The sequence below is a fragment of the Ipomoea nil genome, unplaced genomic scaffold (assembly GCF_001879475.1).
Source record: "Ipomoea nil cultivar Tokyo-kokei standard unplaced genomic scaffold, Asagao_1.1 scaffold1074, whole genome shotgun sequence".
NCBI classification, from domain to species: Eukaryota; Viridiplantae; Streptophyta; class Magnoliopsida; order Solanales; family Convolvulaceae; genus Ipomoea; species Ipomoea nil.
The window spans coordinates 71,963-91,725 of NW_017617502.1; the positions used below are offsets into that span (position 1 = coordinate 71,963).

Below are 19,763 nucleotides of genomic sequence, written 5' to 3' on the forward strand. Positions count from 1 at the left end.
ATGGACCATTTTAGGTATTTACTCTTATATATAATTAGGCCAATTAATTTGTTAGAAATTCATGGACTTCTCTATCTCTATATATATTAAAACAAAATGATAGCCACAAAATTTTTTCCCAAAATTTAGGAACATATTTATTAAATCAAACTAATAATTAAATTTAGAAATGATTTTATAATAAATAATAAATTTGAAAATACCATCATTATTTGACTGTAATAATGATGTAATGATAAAATCACAGAAACTGTTTTTTTTTAAAAAAAAAAAATAAAAAATCACGAAACTTCTTTTCCTTTTGCATTAATTCTCATATGCTGGCAATCCTAAATCCTAAATCCTAAATCAAACTAATAATTATTTTTTTGGATGAATAATAAATAAATTTGTAATAATGATTTTAAAACTATTATTATTCTTTTCCTTTTTTATAAAAGCAGCCCTCAATTATTTTCATTCAAATAAAGTTACAAATATACATGTTTCTGCCGTGATATATACTAATACATGATAAGATGTAGGAATCGCGTTTTATGCACTAACTGATATAAATTACTATTATTATATTTTTCTTAGTTACGTTCTTATTTTCTTTGCGTTGATTACAGAAGTAATCTGACTTTTGGTTTGTTACGTTATTTTCTTCTAATGGTGTCGATTAGTGCTGGTTTTGACTGTTATGAAGCCAATACTCAAATCCTCACTGTATAGGCCGAATGTCTATTCCCTTTTTGACGTAATTATGGGATCGCCATAACTACTCCGTAATAATAATAATAATAATAATAATAATAATAATAATAATAATAATAATAATAATAATAATAATAATAATAATAATAATAATAATAATAATAATAATAATAATAATAATAATAATAAAAAAAAAATAATAATAATAATAATAATAATAATAATAATAATAATAATAATAATAATAATAATAATAATAATAATAATAATAATAATAATAATAATAATAATAATAATAATAATAATAATAATAATAATAATAATAATAATAATAATAATAATAATAATAATAATAATAATAATAATAATAATAATAATAATAATAATAATAATAATAATAATAATAATAATAATAATAATAATAATAATAATAATAATAATAATAATAATAATAATAATAATAATAATAATAATAATAATAATAATAATAATAATAATAATAATAATAATAATAATAATAATAATAATAATAATAATAATAATAATAATAATAATAAATAATAATAATAATAATAATAATAAATAATAATAATAATAATAATAATAATAATAATAATAATAATAATAATAATAATAATAATAATAATAATAATAATAATAATAATAATAATAATAATAATAATAATAATAATAATAATAATAATAATAATAATATAATAATAATAATAATAATAATAATAATAATAATAATAATAATAATAAATAATAATAATAATAATAATAATAATAATAATAATAATAATAATAATAATAATAATAATAATAATAATAATAATAATAATAATAATAATAATAATAATAATAATAATAATAATAATAATAATAATAATAATAATAATAATAATAATAATAATAATAATAATAATACTCGGTAACCAGGACTATGTGGTCTAATGGTACCCGGGTTGGATTTCCATTTGGAAGATTATGATTTCAAGCCTAAAGTATATGAACAGATACTACAATGTAATAGAGCCAGTAACTTTCAAAACAAATAATAATAATCCAAAACTCTTAATATAATTTTCCTTTTTTTTTTTTTTTTTTTTTTTTTTTTTGACAAAACCAAAGCTTCATGAAATCAACCTCGAAATATAACCCACACACCAAGGATGATGATGATGATCCAAAACTCTTAATACAAGTTTCTAATAATGTAATATAATTTCCTTAGTAATCTAAAACTCTTAATCTAAGTTCCTAATATAATTTCTCTTATATAATTTTTCTACTCTTAATACAAGTTTCTAATAATGTAATATAATTTCCTTAGTAATCTAAAACTCTTAATCTAAGTTCCTAATATAATTTCTCTTATATAATTTTTTTATCATATTTTAATTACATATGATTACCATAATAAACAATGTAATTACCATAGGTTTATTATGGTAAACATATGATTACCATATCGGTTTATTATGGTAATCATATGTAATTACTATATACTCTTTACCATCTAAATTTATTATGGTAATTAAACATGGAGAATCTCTTCTTACAAACTTTTTTTTTTTTTTTTTTTACTTCAAATAATAGCAATTACCTGTGCCCTTCATTTGATTACTTTTGAATAAAATCTTGATTATAATTACCATAATAATTATTAGTCTATTATATATATATATATATATATATATATATATATATATATATATATATATATATATATATACATATATATATTATACTTAAGGTATAATACTATGGGAACAAAATAAATTATCATTCTTATTCTTTAGTGTAATTGCTATTTATGATAATCTCTCTTTATATATTTTTATATTTAAATATAAAAGTATAATTGCACAATATTAATATAATTACGTACTAATTATTATAGTAGTTAAATAATGAATTGCATAGATATTAGTATAACTGACTAATAAATATTATGTTAATAATTAAATATATATTAGTATAATTACAATTAAACATGGATCATTAAATTTATTTTTATAATAATTACAGTTAATTCATTCAGATATGGAGGAGGAGAAAAAAAAAAGTAATGGCGGTAATGGTGAAAATGAATATAGTTAAGGTATAAAACTATAATAATTGTCTAATAATTATTATGGTAATTAAGATTAACATGGGTCGTTGGATTGATTTTAATAATAATTACAATTAAATTATTTTCCTCTTTTCTCATATTTATTTTAGTAAATATAATTACATAAATCATATTATATATTAAAAATTTTCAAGATGTATAGTTATGAAGTTATGGATGTGTAAATAGAAAAAATGATTGGTGGAGTTAAACGGTACCACTAACGGCACTGTTACTCCATAATAGTGAAACGACGTCATTTGCAACCGTGTGTACCATGTATGGTGCACACGGTTGCACAACATAACAATTTTATATTTGGCCTATGATAACATATATTTATATTTATAATATATATAGAATAACTTAGTCAATCATATTATTCGAATATTCAAAATGGTGGATAATTTCACTAGTTAAAGGACTAAACTACTTTTGAATTTCCTTTAAAAAAAAGTATTTTTGAATTTAAAGTTCAATGTAAGGCATGAATGATATTTTCTCTACTATAACTCTATAAGTAGATGCCAACAATATAAAAAAAAAAAATGCAACACATCGATACATAACTGTAAAACTTGGAAGACATTCAATCTAGATAAGGCATCCAATCTTTGCTGTTTAAGAATCTACAAATCTAATAAGAGCGAATAATGTTAGGCCCTTAACTGGAACAAAAAAAATGTCGGTACTAATTGTTTCTTAAAATGAATGGTTCATATTATTGTGATTTTAGTATCTTTTAATGATTTTCCTTATTTACCCTCTATTATATTATTTTCTTCCATTAAATAACCCTAAATTCCGTTAGTTTAAACTTTAGTAACGGAATATTCCGTTAACTATTTATTATTCTTAACATACTCTTAATTATATAAGGTCTTAGGTTCGAACCTCATCCCAAGTATAATTGACATAATTGTTAAACATATATTATGAATATGTTAAAATGTATTAAAAAATATATATAATATAAAATTTAACATAAACTTTGGTCAAATAATTAGCTCGACTAAATACATAGCATTAAAAGTTAAGCATCAAATATTATAAATCAGGAACTACTTTAAAATTATTTGATTTTCTTGAATTTTTTTATTAAAAAAAAAAACAAATTTATGTTAAGTTTTTTTTTTTTTTTTAATTAATCTTCTTCTGATTATTTAGAACAAAACTTTTTTTTTTGAAAGGTCAACCCATGGGTTGTATTTATAGATAAGCTGAAATAGCGTCTGATTATTTAGAACAAAACTTAATATTTCAATTATGCTTTTGCATTTTTGGAATGATTTAGGCCATTATGGTATTAATATTTTTTTGTATTTTTTTTATAATGGTACAACTGTACATTACATTACTAATATTATACTATTATTTTTTTATCGGACAAAATTGTTTTACATCATTGTCAGACCTGCGCGGCCTAACTACAAAGTTGTTGATCATAAATACAATTACACATGGACTCTAAAACGGTAGGATCATTTTTCAAATAATTGACAATGTTAACATCCTACTAGCTCCAATTGAACAAGTTTATACATCAAAATTTTATCAATCCATGAAAACTTCTAAAAAAATTTGTAAGTTAATTTTTACTATATCATTATATTAATATCTATTGTAATCATATATTTTGAATTATTTATTATCATCCCCTATTAACAGCAATTGTAGCAATTGTTATGGACAAACTCACAAAACAATTTGTCTCAAATTTAAAAAAAAAAAAATCATTGATTTCATTATTGTTGAAGAAAAGTATGTACGACACTTTATTACTCTTATTAATTAAATAAATTAGTAGCTACAACAAAAAATAATACATATGCATTTAATTAATTTAGAATTAGATGTCTATAATGCTTTATTTAAAAAAAAATTCATTATAAAAAATTTAAAAGAAATATAATTTTATTAGTTATATTATCTTTATTTTCTACAATTCAAAGATTCCTTACCTTCAAATTTATTAATTTATTATATTCACTACATTGTTCATTGTCTTCTTTTTTTACATTATCTTGTAATTAAATATCAAAGTTATAATACAAAACATGTTATATATATATATATATATATATATATATATATATATATATATATATATATATATATATATTTGTTTATTTATTTATTTATTTACCAAGTATTTTATACAAATATAATAAATATTAATATTTCGTTCAATACTTTCACATGATAACCTGCGACGCACATCTCACAACACATGAAACATGTAGAAAAAAAAACTACCACTACTAAATATCAATAGGTGTTTGTACGCTAAAGAATTCATATTACAACTAAAATCTCAGTCATATACACAGCAAGGTAAATCTAAAACTTCCTACACCATAATCTCATTGCATGATGAATCCCTCTATGCTGCTACCAATAATCTAATTGCACATGAAACACTACCAATAAAAAAAAACAAAAAAACAAAAAAAAAAAAAGAAAAAAAGAGGACATGTATTGAATATGAAAACAATAACAATGCTACCCAAAAAAGAATTAAGAAGAATTAGAGAAATTTAAACCAAAAGTAGTATTTATTTAGACTATCGCTTAAAAATTAAGTATTTAGACTAGCGTTATTACAAAGTTGCAAACATTTATTTTAGTGACAATTATAATCAATCTCTCATATATTATCTTGCATTTATATACTTTAAATTACCGATTTAAATAAACAAATTCAACATTTATTTACTTATGCATGAACATCTCCTATATAATATTGCATTGATATACTTTGGAATACTTATTTAAAAATAATTATTGAGCATTATCTCATTCGCACAAAGTGCGTAAAAAAACTAGTAAATGAATAAGGTTCAAATTGGCCACTGAACGTAACCTGAAAATGCAATTAGGCCACTGAACGAAAAAAAGTGCAATTAGGCCACTGAACACTCTAAAAATGTGCAATTTCACCTGATAGCAGGTTACCCTCAATTTTAGCAGGTTATCTGCTTACGTGGCAGCTGAGTTGGCATTTTTAATAAATTTTAATAATAACTTTTTATTAAAAAAAAAACGATTTTATTTTATTTTTTATTTAATTGGCCAGGTTACGTTCAGTGGCCAATAAGAAAACAAATCAATCAAATCACACTAGAGACATAAGGGAGGCACAACGGCGTAGCGGCTGGCCTAAGGCACCCATCTCCGCGAGGCAGCTGACCTTAATCAATTTTAAGGTTTCAATGCAATAAATTAGTTAGTGAGTGTTCAATTGCACTTTTTAAAAGTTTGAAGGACTAGTTACAACTTTGTATAAAATTGTAGAACTTATTTGACATTTTTTTCTGGACTTTGGCAAAGTCAATTTATTTGGTTGCTTATTGATATAGTCCTAAGAGACGGCTGGCTAAGTGACTCACCGTTCGTACACTCTTGACTCTCCAACACAATTTATGATATTGATTGTCAATAGGGGCGGCGGGCTGAGGAACAAATGCCTAGGAAAATATATCCCCATATGGTCGGAATGGATTTGAACCGTCTATGTTACATCATTTGTATATTTTCGTTCATAAATTTAATTTTTTTTTACAATTAATTTATCTTAATGTACTTGAAAAAATATTATGAACATATTGAAGGGTGTTTAGTAAATAGATGTTAGTTGATTTGGTTAATGAATTTAATTAGTTGATTGTAGAAAGATGTTTGGTAAATTAACTGTTCTAATAGTTGATTGCTTGTAAAATGACTTTCTCAAAAAATTGTTTTAAACAAATTTTTGAATTTTAGCATTTTGGAATAATAAGCTGTTACAAAATGCTAATTAATCAAACATTTATATTGGTTGTGTAATTAAGTCAAACAAGTCAAAATTGAGATAAGCTAACCCAATATTTTTTACCAAAAAAAACAAGGCCAATATTTTATTATCATTTTCCATATTTACCAATTATTGCATATATTCCTAATATAGAAAAAATATTCTAAAGATAAACAAAAGTATTACAATTACAATAATAATAATAATAATTAAAATCGTAATGATCAGCTATAAAATACGGAGCAATATCGTAATTATTAATTTTATCATTTCTTTCGTTTTAAAAACCCTTCTGAGTCCCTTCAAAAAAAAAAAAAAAAAAACCTTCTACTAGCTACATGTATAATATTTTTATTTAAAAAATTTTATCTGCTATTATTTTTTAAAATTATATTAATATAATATTATAATCATAATTTGCACATCAAACACTAATATTGAGAAAGAGAGAAATTGGGAGAAGATCAGAGAAGTTTATTATTTTATTATCATCACATGGAAAAGGTCATACTGAAACATAAACACAACAAGATCAAGAAGAAGTACAAAAGGAGAATATAAAATATAAATGACTAACATAGCCTTCCCCCTGTCGTTCTCAAATAGGAACAGAGGGGTCCACAGCATCAAACTTTATTTCCTGTAATAGAGGACTATAAACTAAATATCCTCTGTATGTTTGCCGGTGTGATCTTTCCAAGTAATCGGACTATAAAATAGTTGTCTGAGAAGTTAGAATGATCATCATTGGTAGAAGTGATAAGTTTTGGCAGATTTGACAATACTCCACAATCCACCGATAGGAGCCAGAATCGTCAACAAAATACCAATCACAATAAATGTCTGAAATTTGCCCAAAAAAAACGCAATTATTAGTTCATATTAATTTAATAAAAAATACAATCATTTCTAGAAAATAGAGAATAACGTACCCAATTCATACACCAAGATAATCCAAACTTCTTAGGTTTCATGAGAATTAGCCACATGATGCAAGGAATCTGCGATCAATTAATAATTAAAAAAATTAAATATATATGGCATGTGAAATTAAAGTAAGGTTTTGACTTTGTTTATTTCAAATAAAATTTGGCTTACATAGTATGTGGTTGGAGCGAACGCAAAGCCACCAAAAAATCCAAGTAGACCGCCAAAGAAAGGCACTGATATGCCCACAAAGAGTGTGAACGCTGCCATTCCGGGAAAATAAAAGGGTGAGAAACAAATTCTTCTCCCTATACTAACATAATATTTGTATATATGGCAATGGGTCGGCTGGGTCAAAGAGGACTGTATCATTTGACCCACTTTATATACCCTCACTTTTAACCTGGTGAACTTTTTCAGAATTCACCCATCCCACCCTTTTTCAGGATTCACCCATCCCACCGTGTGTGGGTGAGAGTGGATTCAAGTGGTGGATATCAGCGGAGCTGATTGAAATATGTGTGTGTATATAAAAATATATATTTAGAAGTACACGTACCAACAAATAGGTTCCTAGTTACAAACCGAAGGGTTTTGGTGGGCTTGAATTTCAAGGTCTTGACACAAAATGTTTCAATCATATCAAACATAAGCATGGCATAGACCTGCATCCAAAATAATCGTCTTTAGGTAAACCGTTAAATAACATATTTTGCAATTAAAGTAATGGATAGGTGGTGGATATAGACTGATCAATTTTTAATAACAAACCAAAATAGTTATGATCAAATAAACTGAAATCGAAAACCGAAAATCGAAATGCCCACCCGATCTGAATAGAATTGAAGAGGTGTGTTTGTGTGTATACCTGGTAGCTTCCGACAACATGGACAACCACAAAAATGTTAGCAGCAGCGATGAGCCAAACGGGCTTTTCGAGGGTGAGAAGGATGTTGTCGCTGACTTGGTTGCCCAAGGCGAGGTAGCCAATGAAGGCAACGGGCCAATAACACATAGCCACAACTACATAAGCAATAACCACACCTTTCCACATGGCCTTCTTGGAAGGGTTGTCAGGGGTGGAGGGGATAGTCGCCTGGATCTCCAAAACCACATTATGCCCGGCGTACGAGAACGCCATGTCCCCCAAAGCGCTCATGAACATGAACACATTGTCCGTCTTTTTATGCGACCTCGGCCCGTAGTCCACCGCGTGCGACTCGATCCACTTGTGCAGCGCCGACCCCCAGGCGATGGTGGAGTAGGAGACCGACATGATCGCCGCGAGGAGGGAGACGAAGGAGATGGAGTTGAAGTTGGGGAGGAAGGAGGCTATGAATTGGCCGACGGAGAAGATGAGGATGTAGTAGGAGAGCTTGATGGGCTTGCAGTCATGGCAGAGAAGCTCGACGACTTTCTTGATTGAGGAGCCGCCGGTGACCATGTAGATGATGCAGAGACTGATCTCCACTAGAGCCTGTTGGGGCACCACGATCCAGAGCCCTAGTTTCGGCCCGAACGCCGCCTGTCCTAGCTCGTGGTACCGGTCGAATCTCTTCCCGGGTACACACTCGTGCATCTCCACCATCTGGTAGAGCGTGTATAGTGTTATCGCCCATGATAGTATCATCATTGCCACTCCAGGTCCCCTGTTTATTCATACATCTCAGGTTAGGATCAAACGCTTACCAGCTAAACTTGTCTTCTACCCATTAATCCGTCGTAGTCATTAGATGCTAGACTTAAAATTCTGCACCTCCGTTCATCCATCAATGGGTGCTAGACTTGGCCTTATCGGCCTCCGCCCAACAATTTTCAGTCACTAGAGCAAAAAATCCAATCACAAGGACAAACAACCCAATCACTAGGTGTTAGACTGACCTCCTTATAGGCCTCCGCCCAACAAACAATTTCCAGTCACTAGGGCAAAAAACCAATCACGAGGTACTAGGGCAAACAACCCAATCACTGGGTGCTAGACTTGGCCCCCTTATCGGCCTCCGTCCAACAATTTTAGTCACTAGGGCAAAAACCCAATCACGATGTGCTAGGGCAAACAACTCAATCACGAGGTGCTAGGACAAACAACCTTATCAGTCTCCGCCCACCAATTTCTAACCACTTGGACTGACAATTTCAGTCAATGAGTACTAAATTTGGCCTTTATCATTTATTGGCCTCTGCTCAACCATCTGGTCTAAACCGGCCTCTACCCAAACATTTTCAAGTCTAGACTTGATCTTTGGCATTGGTCCAACAATTCCCCCCTCAACACCAACTATTACATACATGCATGTATTGAAAATTTCAACTCTAATCTAATAATTTCAATCGATTCATATCAGATCAGAGAAACTAAGTGATAGATAGATACATACCATCCCATCTCGGACATGGCGTAAGGGAGGCTAAGAATTCCGGCGCCGACCATGGCGGTGACATTGTGGAAGGTGGAATACCACCACTTCCCAGAACGTTGGGAGCCCACCGGAAGCCAATCATCCACCTCTCCCTTATTGGCCGCCGGCTTAGCCCCCTCGGCTTTGTAATCCCCCATCTCCAGTTCTCTGTCAAATCCCATCTTGAAGGCCGGGGTTCTGTATTTATTTATTTATATATATAAGTATATATTTTTTTTTTATTTACAAAATGTAACAGAAATGTGTAGTTTATATGAAAGATCTAATGAAAACACTAGCAAAGAAAGAGGTTGAGTTTGGAATGAACCCTCTTCTCCGCTTAAATACTCAAAGCTCTCTGTAACAACGACTCACTCTGATCGTTTTCCCGATCGCCTTTGGTGGTATACCTGTTTTATCTCTGCCGGATAAATAGTCGTTTGACTTTTGTCCCGTCTAAATCTACATCAGATAAATTAATCATATATTAATATAATATTTCACTCTCATCTCTTACCTATACTCTCTCATATGATTGTCTACGGTTTTAAAAGATAAAAGTATACTATTTAAACACAATTTTTTTTATTCAAGTATTTTGTCCGTTAATGCCACATATAGTATAGTAGATTTTTTTTATTCAAGTATTTTGTCCGTTAATGCCACATATAGTATAGTAGATTTTTCACGGGATCGAGTAATGCCCAATATTTTGTCTGGTAATATTATATAGTATGTAGTTGTTATAATGGAATGTTGAATTTGTGTAATTGAATAGGTAATTCTAAATTTATAAATGTAAGATAATATAGTCAATATTAATTATATTAAGCGAGATTAAATAAAGATTATGGCATAAGATATTAAATATATACTAATATAATTTGAGGGGTGCTGACAATTCGGCATATTGCAGTGACAATTTGTTTATACAAATAATATTATAGAAACATACCTGCAGAATTTTCTGTTGTCACAAAATTCTCCGTTGATGTTGTGGTTTGTACTTCTAACCAGTGGCTAATGGCTTAATATATAGACTAATGGTGTAGTTCTAGTTCTATAAAGATTTGTGGGTTAAAGTTCTATTAAGACTAATATTAGAATTAGATTAATTGTGTAGTTATTATAATATAATGATTCATGGTGTGGATGAACAATCAATATCCCAACATACTTCAATATTAGAATTAGACTAACGGAGAGTTATAATTCTATAAGGATAATGCCAAATATTTATATTCAAATAAATATTTAAAGTATATCAAGATAATATTATATTGAAGTTGTTATAATTGAATGTTGAATTTGTGTGGTTAAATAGGTAATTCTAAATTTACAAATGCAAGATAATATAGTCAATATTAATTATAATTGTATGGTAATATTGAAAACAAATATGGAAGATATCAAATAAAGATTATGACATAAGATATTAAATATATACTAATATAATTTGAGGGGATTCTTAAGGGGTTGCCGGTAATCCGGCATATTGTAGTGACAATTTGTTTATATACTAATATTTCAGAAAAACATGATAGGAGATTTACAAACATACCTGCAAAAATTATCCGTTGATGTTGTGCCTGATCGGACTATGTCTTAACACAGAATTCCCCGTTGATGTTGTGTTGCATAATAATTTGAGTTTGTACTTCTAACCAGTGGGCAATGAATTAATATATAGACTAATTGTGTAGTTATAATTCTATAAAGATTGGGTTAGAGTTCTAAGACTTTAATATTATAATTAGACTATTGGTGAGTTATAATTCTATAAGGATTTGTGGGTTAGAGTTCTATTAAGACATTAATATTAGAATTCTATAAGGATTTGTGTTTTTTTTTTAACGGAAGAGTTAACGGATAATCATATAATCTATCTATACTATAGTTAATCCATTTTCTTTTTGAAATAGTTAATATGGAGATCTTTATTAATTTTCAGACAATTATTAATATTTATTTCATTTTTTAATTGACCTAATTTCCGTGTCATTTATATTCTCAGTCAATTATTTTTTGCAATACATATCAATTAGTTAATTATTAATAACATATTCTTTTTTTTTTTAAATATTTCCAGTCAAATATTAATAATAGATTCCTTTTCCAATTTACATATACTATTGTTGAGACGGTCTGCCATTTCCTTTTTTATTTTGGTTAATTTGAGATCATTTTTAATTTCAATCAATCATTAATATTCACTTCATCTTTCAATTGACCTAATTTCCGTGCAATTTTTATTCTCAGTCAATTATTATTTTTAAATACATATCAATTAGTTAATTATTAATAACAGATTCTTTTTTAAATATTTTCAGTAAATTATTATTAACAAAATACTATACCAATTTACATATAATATTGTTTGGACGGTTTCTGACCATTTTTTTTGGTATTTAAGTCAGTTTATAATCATTATTAATTTCCAGTCAATTATTAATATTCATTTCCTATTTCAATTGACCTAAATTCTGTGCCGTTCTAATTCTCAATTAATAATTATTTTTTGTAATATTTGTTTTTAAACTATAATTTCACATATTAACATAGTGTGAATAAACAAATAAACAAATAAAACAAATGCATATTCAAAGTAATGTAAAATTATGCAATCTTACAATTTAAACAAAATACACATTTAAAATGATAAATATAAAGCATAACAAAAATATTGAAATGACCAGGAACAAATGCCTGTAAAATGTCAACCATCAATAATAGGAACAATGTTTAATGCCCAAAGGCAAAAATGACTAGACTCTCAACAGGAAAACATTTTATTAATAATTTCAATACAGCTTCTCAACATTTACAACTCTTAACAGATCCACCATCCTTTGCATCACATTACATTTTTAATAATTTTAATTTAATAATATTATACCTTAATTATAAAACTTCTGCCTAATAATTTTAGTATTAAATATCATACAATAATTAGTATAAACAATGTTTAATAATTGACAAATTCTATTAGGCAATAAAAATTACTATTATAAAATCATTTGTAATATGGACACATTATTTCTAATTATTTTGGTTTAATAATATTATGTATAAAAAATCGAAATAATACTTTTAGTACTATTGAATATTGATTGACTAACAATTATCTTAATTATTAAGGCAATTAATATGTATTTAACTTTAAAACGTTTTCAAATATATGATTTATACATAATAGCATAGAATCAATTAGTAAGACAATTGTATTAGGTAATCTAATTAATAATTTACTCTTTAAATTATATCCCCTTTTTAGTAATGAATATTTTCTTAAAGTATATATACATAGACTATGGTTATCAATATAAAATTAAAAGTATATATATATATATATATATATATATATATATATATATATATATATATATATATATATATATATATTATTAGTAAAAAATAAATTATACTTGTCTTAGTAATTAATTGTATTGTTACCTTTTTCGGTGTAATTATTATGGTAATTTAAAAATACATATATATTTTTATACTTAATGTATAATATTGTTGGCATGAATTAAATTATACTTATCTTAATATATAATTAATTTTTAATATAATTTCCTTATTTTTATTAAATGTAATTATTCTGATAATTTTTCTTTCATTCTTTTGTGTAATTATTATGGTAATTAGTTTTAATTTTCTTAATAAAATAACTTTTCTTTATCACTTTTTGATGGGATACTGTATGAGTTGGTAGAAAATATTTAAAAAATAAAAATACTTACAAATAAAAAATAATTTTAAAATATTTTATAACCCCTCATAACATGTGTAAATCATATATTTTTTAAAATATAATTTGATAAATACCATAAATTAATTAGTACAATATCATTTCTGTTTATAATAATTAAAGAAAAAATAAATAATTCAAATATGTGAACCAATGATTTCAAAATGAAATTAATATACAGTGACAAATGATTAGTTTTAATTTTCTTAATGAAATTATTTTTATTTATCAGTTTTTGATGGGTAACTAAGGGGGTGTTTGGGTTTCTGGAGAATATTTTAAAAATAAAAATAATTATTAATAAAAAATAATTTTAAAATATTATTTAACCCCTAAACATGAGAAAATTTTATATTTTTAAAAAAGATACAATTTGGTAAATATCATACATTAATTATTGCAATATCATTTATGTTTATAATGAGAATAATTAAAGAAAAAATAAATAATTCAAATATGTGTACCAATGAAATTAATATACAGTTACAAATAAATATAACATGACTTTATTACAATTTCGTATAACACCTCCATTGAAGCTTGAACTCACAACCTCCCACATGAGAATCCAACACGGGTTTCATCTGAGCACAAGATGCTTAGTATAGCATGATTAGATTTAATTTAATTAGTTTTAATTTCCTTAATAAAATGATTTTTCTTTATCAGTTTTTGATGAGAGACTAAGGTAGTGTTTGGGTTGCTGGAAAATATTTTAAAAATACAAATAATTTTAAAAGATTTTTAACCCATAAACATGCGAAAATTTTATATTTTTAAAAAAATACAATCTGATAAATATCATAAATTAATTATTGCAATATCATTTATGTTTACAATGAGGATAATTAATGAAAAAATAAATAATTTAAACATGTGAACCAATGATTTCAAAATGAAATTAATCTATCTATACTATTAATAAAAGTAAAATCCTCCTTTTCAACATTTCCGCTCAAATTAATATGAATATTAATAAATTAGTAAAAAATTAATAAAGCTTAATTGCTAACAATAATACATCTAATTGAGTAATTGACTAAAATGAAAAAAGAAATTGTCAGATCATTGCATTTTACTTAAAAATGGAACAAAAACTAAAAATTGAACGTAAATATTTCAATAATAATATTGTACATTATCAAATAGTAAATACATATTTTAAACAATATAAAGTTAAATTAAAAATAGAACGAAAATATTTCAATAAAAATATTATACATCATCAATTAAAAATGGAACGGAAATTAGGTAAAAATACCACTGCTTGTAATATTTTTTTTTTTGAATACTTGCATCTAATATTCTAATTGACTAATTGAGTGGAAATAAAAAAGAATAATTAGCTGAAAATGAATCTGATATTAATTAACTGAAAATAAATAATAAAAAAAAAGAATAATTATTGACTGAAAATGAATATGATATTACTAATTGACTGAAAATAGAAAAAGGATCACTAATTGATGATATTCTACCATTATATATTTTCACCCGAGTCACCCATCTTGATGGACTGAAGGTGTTAGCTCTAGACGAAGATGGACAAAATTGTATTGCTATTACCAATGTTGTCTACAAAGAGATTTCAATAATGTGTAAATACATTTAGTGATATTGTGTTTTTTAAATGACAAAATTACTATATATCTAGACAAAAAATATATTTTCCATACAAATGAATTAGGATATCAATTCATTCTTATAACTGAGTTGCTAGAGAACGAGCACATTTGCCTAATTTATAAAATATACTAACAATGATAAATAAAATTTCCAAAGTTACAGCACCGCATGCGTACATCTACACATTAGCTATTAATTTGAGCAATTATTTGCTCAAATTAAAGCAATGATAACATCAAAACACATAAATTATCCAAACCGCATTTTCAATTGCACTATATACTATTTGATGTTCTAATTTAAATAATTATATATCAATCCAAATATTCTTAATATATTACAACAAATTCATTCCGTGCATCGCACGGGCGAAAATACTAGTTAAGGATAAATTAGGAAATCTCAATAAAAAATTAAATATGAACATTATGAACCATTTATTTGATTTAATAACTTGACGGCTATTTTTTCTACCCATTATACGCAAATTATACCGTGCACTAGGGCGCACAATGCATTATGCGTCCTGACCCAAAACGACGTCGTTTTGTACCTTTTTCGCGTGTCTGCTGTTAACTCCTTAAAAGAAAAAAAATTCATGTTTCGAATGTACACAATTGTATAATAGAAAACACATAATTTTATACCTGAAAACACAGAATTTTATATCTGAAAACACCGAATTTTTATAACTGGAAATCCCCATGTTTCGAATGTACAGAATTATATAATAGAAAACACAGAATTTTATACCTGAAAACCCAGAATTTTTATAACTGAAAATCCCCATGTTTCGAATGTATAGAATTATATAATAGAAAACGCAGAATTTTATACCTGAAAATACATAATTTTATAACTGAAAATTCCCATGTTTCGAATGTACAGAATTATATAATAGAAAACACAAAATTTTATACCTGAAAACACATAATCTTTTTTAAAATGATAAAAATTCCCTGTTTCGAATGTACAGAATTTTATACCTGAAAACACAGAATTTTATAACTGGATACACATACATTTCGTCGCGTTATTTCCCCATACAACTTAACAAACGACGTTATTATGGGAGGCGCGGGGCGCAAATTGCTATGTGCGCCCCTGGTGCACGGTATAACGATTGCCCAATATAGGCCTAACTTTCTTTGGCTCTTATTAGTATAGTGGATATAGAGTTAATTTCATTTTTTGTCATAGATGTATACGTGACAATCCATTTTAAAATCTCTTTTTATTAGAACATCCACTTTTGGTCCTAATATTATTGTTGCATGATGATTTTTAGTTCTTTATCAACAAAACAGTTTAAATATCGTTAAATATAAGGACATTTTAGTCTTCAATTATGAATTTTTTTTCAAAAAAAATATAAAAATATAGCGGTTCAACCTATTTTGTATAAAAAGATTGAAATGTCTTTATATTTAATGTCATTTCAACAATTTTGTTGAAAGATGACTAAAAATGGTCATGCCACAATAATACTATAACTAAATGAAAATGTTCTAATAAAAAATGATTAAAAGTAGGCTGTCACCTAGGACCAAAAATGGAATTAACTCAATAATCTACTATACTAATATCTATGTACTATTATATATATATATATATATATATATATATATATATATATATATATATATATATATACACTAATAAGAGCCAAAAGAAGTTAGGCCTATAATGGGCAGAAAAAATAACGGTCAAATTATTAAATCAAATGAATAGTTCAGATTGTTCAGATTTTGAATTTTCCTAGAGATTTCTAAATTTATCCTTAATTATTAACTTACATATATATATATATATATATATATATATATATATATATATATATATATATATATATATATATATATATATATATATATATATATATATATATATATTCACTAATAAGAGCCAAAATAAGTTAGGCCTATAATGGGTAGAAAAAATGACGGTCAAATTATTAAATCAAAAGAATGGTTCAGATTGTTCAGATTTTTATTTTTCCTAGAAATTTCCAAATTTATCCTTAATTATTAACTTACTCATTGATTTCAATAAGAAATGTCTTAGGTTCGAACCTCATCTGAATCAAAGCTGGCATAATTAAGTTCCTCACTCTATTTACTCTTGTTAAATTAAATAAATTAGTAGCTACAACAACAAAAATGATGCATATGCATTTCTTTAATTTAGAATTATGTGTCTACAATGTCTTTATTTAAAAAAATATATTCATTATCAATAAATTAAATAAGAAAAATAATTTCATTAGTTATATTGTCTTTTATTTTTGTCTCCAATGCAAAGATTTTTTTACATTTAAATTCATCTATTATTGATATTCATTACATTGTCCATTATCTTATTTTTACACTATCTTGTAATTAAATATCAAAGTTATAATACAAAATAATGTTATATATATATATATATATATATATATATATATATATATATATATATATATATATATATATATATATATATATATATTGACAAAGTATGTTATTAATACCATTAAAATTTAAAAAAAAAAAAGAAGAAGAAGAAGTTTGAAGCCAATCATATTAACTACTTGGGAGATTTGTTAACAAATAGGGTATTCAAATAACTCATTACAATATTTTCAAAAAAAAAAAAAAAAAAAAAACTCATTACAATGTTCTTTGGACTAACAAATTAAAGGGGGAAACTAACTCATAATATCTTTGGACTACATCATATTTACAATGTTAAAATTTTTACCACTTTATCTAATCTTACTCCTTAAACTAGGGATTTCTTTATCAACAACAACTCATTCACACAATAATGGTTGAACCAAATGAACCACGAACAGAACACCTAAAGGACTGGTGTGCTTTTATCTTGATAATAATATGTAAATGCTAATTATATCATTATCTTACGTAGCTACATTTAAAACTCATTATTAAAACTGTCAATGTAGGGCAGTAGAACATCGTAACACACTTGATGCACTGAAAATATGTCGAGGCTACAACAATGCTGCAATCAATTTGGTAAACCTAGAAAATGAAGAAATTTCAAAATAGCCACCATTGATTTATTTATTTATCCTATACGTAAAATACTTATTGCTTGTGCATTCATCAGGACCGCTCCAATAAAAAATGGGGTCCTGTGCAATGACTTAAGTTAGGCCCCTTTTTCAAATAATTTGTATATAAAAATAATAGTTGTTCAAAAATTTGTGTCAAAAATTCAAAAACTAAATATTGTATAAAAAATAAATCTAAAATTTCATTTAAAAAGTGACTTGCGTTGCATATTTTTACACAAAATCATCCACCAAACTTTTGATATCATCTTCTTCCAAAATCTCATTTTCAATAGAGGTTAAAGCTAATCCATTGAGTCACTCTTGCAACATACTTGATCGTAAGTAAGATTTCTAACAATTTAGAATCTTACACAAAAATATCTATTAATTTAGAATCACGGGCATCCCAATTTCTTGGATCATATATGTCAAATAAAAGCGAAGTATTTGGTTTATCATTGTGACCAACACCATCTAAACAACTATCAACATTCTTATTATTTTCATTGTCATAATGATAAATATCATCGTTGTACACACTATCATTTAAATTTTTTCCAAATCTCACAATCATCTTGATCTTCTATATGAAGATTTGCATCTAACAATTTTTTCTTGGCATCATCTTTTTGCACATCTATTTGAGTTTCTTTTGTAATGAATTTTTCAAGAGCTCCCTTTTGAGATTGAGTTAGTTGCTCAATTATTCTTTTCTTTTTACGCTTCTCAAACCCAGATAAATATTTTCTACAAGACATAATTATAAAACCCTAGAGAAAAAAATAAGATTTTATTTAGAAACTCTTTGAACGAAGAATTAATCAAGAAACAAATTCTTGAATATATATTATTCTGAAATCAGAATTATCAAGTCATGTAAATATATAAAACAATAAACAAGAATGGTGAAATATTTAGTAATTTTAATTACCTGTTAAGAGAAATTGAACAACTTGAAAATTTGCAACTTTGTATGATCAAGAAGAATTGACAGTTCTATCGAATTGTGTCTATCGTCTCACTCGTAGTCTGTCTGTTTGTGAGATTTGTGATTTTGTGTAAATAAGCATTAAGAGCTTTCGACACTACTGGAAATTATGGAATTTCCGACCACCTGAAAGTGATCTTAAATCAAGTCGAAAGCCTTGTTCTGACCACTTTTGGTATCCAGAAAAACCTTTGTTGCTATTTCCGACCACTTTTTATTTTCGACTTGATTTAAGATCACTTTCAGGTGATCGGAAATTCAATAATTTTCAGCAGTGCGATAATGTCGTAAATACTCGTAATGAACTCAAGCTAATTAAGTAATTAGCTAATAATATAATCTAATATACTGTATACATAAATAATTAAATACATAAAGCCATTGCATAATGTCGTAAATACTCGTA

The 19,763-nt window shown here is 26.1% G+C and overlaps 1 protein-coding gene across 1 annotated transcript; it reads right to left on the reverse strand.

Moving 5' to 3' along the window:
• Nucleotides 1-7,056: 7,056 nt before the first annotated feature.
• LOC109182569 (lysine histidine transporter 2-like) lies at nt 7,057-10,357 on the reverse strand. Its single transcript, XM_019332721.1, has 6 exons — nt 9,911-10,357; nt 8,401-9,181; nt 8,092-8,197; nt 7,704-7,795; nt 7,538-7,606; nt 7,057-7,448 (listed from the first exon to the last, which is right to left on the reverse strand). The coding sequence occupies exons 1-6, from the start codon at nt 10,111-10,113 to the stop codon at nt 7,350-7,352; spliced, it is 1,350 nt and encodes a 449-aa protein (XP_019188266.1). The 5' UTR covers nt 10,114-10,357; the 3' UTR covers nt 7,057-7,349.
• Between the last annotated feature and the right edge of the window lie 9,406 nt (nt 10,358-19,763).